This window comes from Furipterus horrens, unplaced genomic scaffold (genome assembly GCF_987537825.1).
Source record: "Furipterus horrens unplaced genomic scaffold, mFurHor1.1.pri manual_scaffold_1, whole genome shotgun sequence".
Lineage (NCBI taxonomy): Eukaryota > Metazoa > Chordata > Mammalia > Chiroptera > Furipteridae > Furipterus > Furipterus horrens.
In genome coordinates, this window is record NW_028327171.1 from 202474204 (window position 1) to 202483044 (window position 8841).

Below are 8841 nucleotides of genomic sequence, written 5' to 3' on the forward strand. Positions count from 1 at the left end.
GCTTCTGAGGACCAGGGGTGACTCACCAGAGACTTTTACTGAGACTTTCATTGGATACACATTACAGTTAACGATCTGTGCACCTGATGGCCCTCTGATGTGGTTGGAGATTATGTGCTCACAGAGAAGACAAATGCAGATTTTTATGAAAGGCACAATTCTCTCTGAAGCCACTAGGAGATGATTTCATGAGAATACTATTTGTATATCCTCAAGCTTGCTATGTAAAAAGAATGGTTTGGTTTTGACAAAATTGCCCTGCATATGAACAGTTTCCTCCTATTATAGAGTACCTGTATCTCGTTTTCAGCCACTCTACTGCATTCTTACTCATGCAGGGGAGGGCTGTGGGGAGGTGGTAAATGTTCTAAATGATGATCCGAACTAGGCTCTAGAGCCAGCCCAAGAGAGTGCCCCTGAGCTGGCCATGCTCACCCACTGACCAGGGCAAGTGTACTCCGCTGCTGGGCCTGAAGGCACAGACTGGAGCATTAGAGGGCTTGTTTAACACTGCTTCTAATCTGTTTTTGCACCCGTGTGTATGCATTTCTGTTTTAGTGTATAGTTTTCTGGGAGCAGGGCATAGTTTTGGTGGGAAGGTTTCCAAAAAATCATCCCCTAAGTGCAGTGTGTTTCTCTACTGGGGAAGGAGAGACTTGCTCCTTGGCCTCCTTGCTTTTCTTTACCCTAAAGAGGAAAGGGGTCCATGAAGCCTGTGATGGAACTGAGAGTCCTTGAGCACATCCCACTCCCTTGGGGGACCTCAGGTAGCAGTAGCTGTGACTGTAATACGTTCCTTTTTTTTTTCAAGGTAAAGAGATTAAGGAGAAAAGTGATAGGCTTGTTTTTAAGGGAAACTCGGAGGCAGATCTGTTATAGTCCCCTGAGAATGGCAGAAGAGGAAATAGCATTGAAAAGGCATCAAGAGACAATGAAATCAGGTCTTATCAACATCCTAATAATAACAACCATCACTTAGAAATGCTCACTAGGTGCCCTTGCTTGTGTGGCTCAGTGGATTGAGTGCTGGCCTGCAAATTGAAGGATCATTGGTTTGATTCCCAGTCAGGGCATTTGTCTGTGTTGTGGGAACTGTCCCCAGTTGGGGGTGCACGAGAGGCAACCAATCAATATATCTCTCCCACATAGATGTTTCTTCTCCCTCTTTCTCCCTTCTCCTCTCTAAAGATAAATATTTAAAATCTTTTTAAAAAAGAAAGAAGGAAGGAAGGAAGAAAGAAAAGAAAGAAAGATGCCCACTAGGCACTTCATAAGTTATTTCATCCTCCCCAAGAACTTTACCAGGAATATGGAATGAAATACACTTGTCTGGAAGTCACTTATTAGCTGTATGACCTTGGGCAAGTCATCTGACCCCCCTGGGGACCTGGGGAGCCTTAGTTTCCAGTATGGGTTAATTATCTCTAAAGCCTTTTTTCAGTTCTGACGTAAGTGGATTGACCCAGACAAATTAAACCCTTTATCCATCTCACTGTCATACCATGCAAGATACCCTTTCCCCATTCAACAAGTATCCATTACCGCAGACAAGCCAGGCTCTCTGCCCAGTCCTGAGATGCAGAGGCAGACAGGCCCTGCCCTCAAGGAGCTGACTTGCGGTGACCTTGGGTTGTTGTTTTTTCATTTTTCCTTTTTCCCTCTCTTTTCTTTTCAAGAGAGGGAGAGAAACATTAATGTGTGATTGCCTCTTGCACACCCCCAACTGGGGATCTGGCCTGCATGTGCCCTCTACTGAGCCGCACCAGCCAGGGTTGGGTGTGTATGTGTGTTTGTTATTTTGATGTACTATTAACATCTTACATTAATATGATGCGTTTGAGTGGAGCCTTGGTTTTTCGTCACCACTGTGCCGGCCCCCCTGCACGGGGCCTGCCGCTTTTAAAAGACGTGATGTAGAAAAAAATGCAATTTGGAGTCAAAAGATTCAGGCCCTTCTGTAAGCCAAGAGCTCTTAAAGCTTGAATCTTTTCTTGTCCATAAAATGAGAAGAAACGGTACCAGCACTGCAGGACCTGTGACACGTAAGATACGTGGATGTGTGAAGGCGCTTCCACTCTATAGTTTGTTGCTACAGTTTGTCAATCACCGAAAGCCTGGAATCACACTCCCCTGCCGGCCGCAGGTTCCAGGAAACCTCCGGAACATAGAGCTCAGATCCTAGATGGGCCTCACACGCACCACTTCCGTTCTTCTGTCTGAAATCGCGCCTGCGCAGTACGCCGCTTCCTCTTGGGTTGCGACCTCCTAAGCGACGAAATGGTGAGTGTAGTTCTCGCTGAGGCCTAGGTGCCTATCCATCTGCATCTGTGCATCTCTTGGTTTCTTTGCCCTAACCCACCTTTGCCCGCCAGTCCTGTCCTGTGCCCTCGGCCTCCATGCCCTCGCCGCTCCTCTTGGACGCAGACCTCAGCGGAGGGGCGGAGTGGAGCGACTGCTCGGCGCTCGGCCCATCGGGCGGGGTTCAGAGGGAGCCTTCGGAGCACCGGGCTCGCTCTGGGCCCTGGTTGCACCGGGATGCAGTGGGGGCAGCCAGGTCGCAGGCAGGGGCTGGCTGGGTGGGTGGGTGGAGGAGTGGCTACGGAGGGACTTGAGGGAGTAGGGCAAGCTCTCTGTTCCTGGCTCCTGATATCGCTGATCTTTCCCAGGCTAAACGCACCAAGAAGGTCGGTATCGTCGGCAAGTACGGCACCCGTTATGGCGCCTCCCTCAGGAAGATGGTGAAGAAGATTGAGATCAGCCAGCACGCCAAGTACACGTGCTCCTTTTGTGGCAAGGTAAGCACGGGCTCTGGTGGGGGCGGAGGGAGCGCAGGTTCCGTTCCTGGCGAGGCCGCTCTTGAACTTCGCAAACTACAGACGATCGGGTCCACGGGGATGGAGTGTCGCTGCATACTTTATACTTGATAAAACGTATTTTCCGTGACTAACACCACTTGGGAACTGGAGGGTGCACAGTTAAGAGTCCTAGCCTAATTCAGATCTGCACCGTGGGAATGATTCTGTCGGTTCTGGCTGCTGGAGCTGCTGGAGGTTTTCCCTTCACACTCGGACGTCTCCTGTACTTGCTTACAGCAGCCCTTGCCTTGGTTCTTTGGGGTGGGTGTGGGGCCTTCCCTGTCTTTGGCAATAACGCCGTGATGAGTGCAAATTCTGCATGAGAGAACTTACGGGTGTCAGAAACACACAGCCTCCCTAAATACGCCAGCTTTTGTTTTCTGGTGTAAGCAGACCCCTGGGCGCGTTTGATTCATGGGGGAAATGGGTTGTCTTTTGCAGACCAAGATGAAGAGGCGCGCTGTGGGCATCTGGCACTGCGGCTCCTGCATGAAAACGGTCGCTGGGGGTGCCTGGACCTACAAGTGAGTGGTTTCTTCGTGGTGTTGGGGAGGCTGTGGCCCAGTCGAGGCCCAGGCTTAACACTGGGTGGGCTGAGAAAGTAAGACTGCTTCCCCCGCCCCCCACCCTCGGACTTTTGAGTTATTCAAAGAATAGAAAGAAAACCACCGAAATAGAAAATTAAGTCTTGATTCACGTTAGAATTTCAAGTCCTTTGGGTCCTCGTCGTGAGCATTGTGATACTGTACACGCTCGGTAGCAGGTAAGTCTCACCCGCACCTGCAAGCTGTTGCTACAGAAGTTCGGGGGTCGCTGAGCTTAATAACTATGGGAACTCTTCACCACTCACTCAACAGCAGTGGCTGGGCCTTTGTGATCCCGACAAGGGCCAGGTGATCCAGTTGAGATCAACTCTGTGCTGGTTGTTGATTGTGTGGCCTCTTAAAAGGGTGATTCATTTCTGGACGTTGGGATTCTTTGGTGACTCCGAAGGGGTCTAATTTGGACTTCATTGCTGACCCTGGAGGCTGAGGTGTTTTCCTCTGGCCAGTGTCTCGGCTTGTGCTGTCTATGATACTAGTCCCCTCTATATAATGTGATTTGGCTGGTGTGGTTGAAGAATTGAATTTTTAAGTTTAAAACTGAAACACTGTAAAATAGGGAAATGTTGAAATAGTTATAGTGGATATACGTATAAGCACCTGCGGGGTTTTAGGGCAGAAGGGAAAGTGGGGAGTAGGGTGTTCTCTTGGTTGTGATAGTAAAATGAATTAGCATTCAGATACCCATGATATGGGGAGGGGCGGGGATGTGTTTTTCAGGTACACTTCCTAAATCTTGTAGTAAAAGTTTTTAGTCGTTTTAATAGCTGTCTTTTCAGAATGTACTTTAGTCTATTCTACCACCTTAGACATTGTTTTCTTGGTACTTCTTATTTATTGTACCATTTTATAATCTATTAGTTTTTTCTGGCATTCTGTTCATTCCCTTTTAATGAGTTTAGGGCAGTCTCTTCCAGCCATTCTTCCATGTTAATTTTTTTATGCTCCGTTGTCTGAGAAGTCAGATACATGAGTTTGCCTCTCATTCTGCAAGAGCCTGAAGACATAACTCACAAAGGATGCCATCCGCCATCATTCAGATTGTAATGGAGGCCCATCTACTCATTAGCCATTTCACATGTTGATGTAGTTAATTATGTTGGAACCAAATTTGTTTCTCTTTCCAGCACCACTTCTGCTGTCACAGTCAAGTCGGCCATCAGAAGACTGAAGGAATTGAAAGACCAGTAGAAGCTCCACAATTTGAAACATTGCTAGCCTATAATAAATGGGTTAATTTATGTAACAAAGTTACTTTGGTTTGTTAATTTTATTAAGTAGACGTTCTGATTCACACTGTATTTTGCTTTCTCAAAAAAAGACATAAATGAAAATCCTTCTAATTTTTAGTAGTCTAATAATATAACATATGGAATATAAGCCTCACAGGTTAGGTATGTCTTAGCTTTTTATGTCTTTACCCGTTCAACTTTGAGATACATTCGTTCAGATTGTGCAGACTTGCTTTTAGGTCACAGTTAATATCTTAATGTTTCTAAAGGTAGGATGGACATAACTGTCTGACTATTGTATCATCATCTTCAGAAAACTGAAACAATTAGAATTTCAGAACAACTTTTGCAAATATATCATTCTCCGTTTTTCAGAACGCACACAAGGATTCCCAGGATGATGGTCACACTGAAAACAACAACAAAACAAAACAAAAAAAAAAAAACAGTTCCTTATAGGTTGTGAATAGTTGAGATTATGAATAACCTTTCTTCATCACCTTTATTCAGTCCATCTGGTAAATTCTCTGTAAGGCCTATGCACAGATTTATTCCTTAAATTCTGCACTGGCTCTGGCTCGGACTCTCCAAGTAACGCCCTCTGCCGAGCTCTTTATGTGATCAGTAGCAACAGTAACTATAGGTCAGTATTTAAATTTAGATTATTGTTGCCCCTGACAGTTTTGTTCACTGTTGTACCCCCAATACCTAGTATAATTTTCTGCACACTGTAGGCTTAAACGATGAGTGAATGTGTGTGGATCTCAATTTTGTAATAAAATAGTGCTAACTTTGTGCTGTGGAACATTATTAAGTACTATTAGGAAGAATAGGACCGGAATAGACAAGTCAGGATTGTGGAAATGTTTGACACAGGTCTTCAGGAATGCCCAGGTGAAAGGTTGGGATTCTACATCAGCATAGGAATTTGAATAAGCCTTGGGTGGGTAGGTAGATGTGCGGTCTAGGTTAAGTTGCTTAACCTCTGCATAAATTACTTGAACAATGTCTTCTATAGAAGAATGGGGTATGCAATGGGAGCCAAGATTACTAATTTGGAGTCTTACTTGCAAGCTTGTGTGTAACTGCTTAGGAACTTGAATGTAATTCTGTAAACAACAGAACCATTAGAATTTTGTGAACACTCATTTAACATTTGAGCCTGTGTATTTAAGCACTGAGTGTCATTTAATTCCACAAACTAATGAGGTGTAGATAATATTCCATTCACACATGAGAAAGTTATACAACTTGTAAATGATAGAGCTGGGTTTTGAACCCATGTATTCTTGGCTCCAGAGCTGATAATCCTGAACACTATATTTTAACTTTAAAAAAAAAAATAATTGAAGAGGAGTGGGTGAAAGACTAGTTAAAAGGCTATTGAAGTAAATTTTTTGTGGCTAAGGAAATGGTTTTCTCAAGGTTGCAAGAGGCAGCTAGTGGAGGTATGGCTGAAAATGAGGTTTCTGGCTTATAGTCCATGTATGTTCCTTATTAATCTATTTCATAAAACTAAAGATACCCATCTTCATTTTGCTCTTGTAAAAACAACCTCACCCACTTCACAGGGGTTTTCTGAGCCTTTGATTCTAAATCTAATTAACTGAAGGATCTTGATCATGTTATTATCTCACAGAAGGACGTACTGATTTATTACGCTAAGGACATAACCGGATTGAGTATGTGCAGGCATATCCTACTGCCTCAATTTCTTCCTTTCATTCAGTTGGCCTCATTGGGGAGTTCCCTATGTCAGCTAATGGGAGAGGAGAAAGTACTTTATGGATAGATCTGCTTGCTCTACAGGCATCAGCTGAAAGTGGGCAGAGGTATCCCTGAAAGACAATAGTGAAAGGGAATCCCAGTGGGCAGAGTATAGGGTAATAACCCACTGCATAATAGAAGACAGATGGTTTGAAGTATCGATTTATTTATTTTTACTGATTTGTGGACAGTGGTTAATGGGTTAGCCAGCTGGTCAAAGAATTGGGAAGAACAAGAATCAAAGATTGTGACAAGGATGTTGCAGGAATAAGTGGATAGAATTCTTAGGATGAGTACAGAGTTGATATTTATATGCTATGTAAATGTCTACCAGAAAGCATACACTACCGATATTGCTCTCCCTAACCAGATAAGATAATCCATCTGGGTTATCTCATCCACTGCAATAGGCCTTGAGCAAAACAATCATGATAGTGGAGATCGAACCTGTGTATGAGATTAAAAAGATAGACCTCCCCTTAACCAAGGATGACCTGGCTACTGCCTCTGCAGAGTGGCAAACTGCAACAGGAGAAGCCAGTGCTGAGCTCTAATATGACACCATGTCTTGCAAGTACCATTTATCCAAGAGATTACATTAAATGCCTTCCATCATGCAAAGGACAGCAGTTTGTCCTCTTAGGAATAGGCACGTATTATATTATGGGTGTGGATTTGTCTTCCTTGCCTATAGTATCCTTACCACATGCTGCATCATCAAGAGATAGCTAGCTTGGTAGATTTACTGATTTGCTAAAGGCTGGGAGATGTTAATTCACTATGAGGTTAAGTACTATCCTACATGATACAGTATATGCCTTAAACCTGTCAGTACCTGGTGCTTTCTCCTCCTTGCTGTCTTCTCCCTCAGAGCCAGGATGCATGGGTCAAGAAACTCAGAAAAGGAAGTGGGACTCACACCACTCAGAATTAGGCCAGTTGACTCTTTGAAGACATTTTTGCTTCCCTTGCTCGTGACCTTGAGTTTGGTGAGTTTGGAGGTCTTAGTGCCAAAGGAAGCAATCTTTCTTCCAGGGAACACTACTTTGGTTCTGTTTAAATTGAAACCTTGAGAGAGATCTCATCAGTTTGGGCTCCTTATGCCACTGAATCAACAAAGAAGGATGTCTCCAGACGTATCACCTTTACCACTCAGCTCTGTACTCCAGGAGATTTCCCTGCCCTGAATGGGCTCTAGCTTGTTCTCTGGCTTCTGGTTAGATTCAGTAATGGGAAGACACCAGCAGAAGTCTTGGCAGATAGAAGAAAGTGGAGTTGTGATATTTCCCCTACTTCTTGCAGAGTTGCTTCAGGTAGGCTGTTCTGTCTGTTAGGCTCTTTCCTGTTTTGTAGCTATTCTGAGATTTAGTAACTACTCCCTCCCATTATCCTGCAGGCCTAGGTAGTAATGGCTTCTTCCTGATGGTACTAGTCCTAGAGGACTTCATCCATTGTTGCTTTTCCTTAGCTTGACCACACTGTTGATCTCAGTCCCTTTTCAACTTCCCATAATTATCCCATTTGAGTGAATAACTGGCTTTGAAATTTCTAGAGTGAAAATGATATGTTATTTCCTAACGTATGTCATGTTATTCCTCTTCCTTATGTTCTGTAATAAGGCATTTTTGTCTCCCCAAAATCTCTTCCTTTGAGCAACTTATTTCCTTCATTCCATTTGGTTATAGTGGGGTTACCAATAACATAATCCTTTCCCTTGGCCACAAATGGATGGTCTCATGACACAAATTGCTGTAACTGGTTAAACATTGTTTCTTCTAGGAACTTGTGGGCAGTTACACACAGAGGCAACTAGTTGCAATTGAGTCTTAATGGAAGTACCTTAAGGACCATGGATTTCCACCTCTAAAATGACCTGAAGTTGCCCTGGTTCTCGCTTAGATACAGATTAAGAGAGAATCGGTGACTGAAAAGATAAGTAAAAAAAAAAAAAAAAAAAATCCAGAAGCACAAAAACCAATGGAAAGGAATGAGCAAGTGTAAGAGACAGGAGATAAAATGATGAGTTCTCTCTCCAGGAGGAAAGAGAGGAGGGGTTATGATAATGACTCAAAATTTTCCAAAACCAATAAAAAAATACCAGGCCACAGATTCATTGTAAGCCTTAGGTACAATAAATACAAAGAAAATCACACCTAAGAGTATCACAGTAACACCAAAGACAAAAGGAATATCTTAAAAGCAGCGAGGAGGATAAAAGCAGCACTAAGACAACTTCTTAACAACAGGTTTATATCTTCAAAGTTTTTCAAATTGTACACCTTGACGACATTCTGCGACCTTTTTTTAAAAAGATTTTATTTGTTTCTTTTTATAGAGAGGGAGAGAGAGAGAAAGAAAGGGAGAGAAATACTGATGTGAGAGAAA

At 43.5% G+C, this 8841-nt stretch overlaps 1 protein-coding gene across 1 annotated transcript; it reads left to right on the forward strand.

Moving 5' to 3' along the window:
* Nucleotides 1-2199: 2199 nt before the first annotated feature.
* RPL37A (ribosomal protein L37a) lies at nt 2200-4707 on the forward strand. The gene is made up of 4 exons (XM_090268822.1): nt 2200-2280; nt 2667-2795; nt 3297-3379; nt 4585-4707. The coding sequence occupies exons 1-4, from the start codon at nt 2278-2280 to the stop codon at nt 4646-4648; spliced, it is 279 nt and encodes a 92-aa protein (XP_090124948.1). The 5' UTR covers nt 2200-2277; the 3' UTR covers nt 4649-4707.
* The last annotated feature ends 4134 nt before the right edge of the window (nt 4708-8841 follow it).

Coding starts and splice junctions, on each gene's coding strand:
- RPL37A (XM_090268822.1), top strand. Junction 2,796..3,296: donor CGTGCTCCTTTTGTGGCAAG/GTAAGCACGGGC, acceptor TGTCTTTTGCAG/ACCAAGATGAAGAGGCGCGC. Junction 3,380..4,584: donor GGGGGTGCCTGGACCTACAA/GTGAGTGGTTTC, acceptor TTCTCTTTCCAG/CACCACTTCTGCTGTCACAG.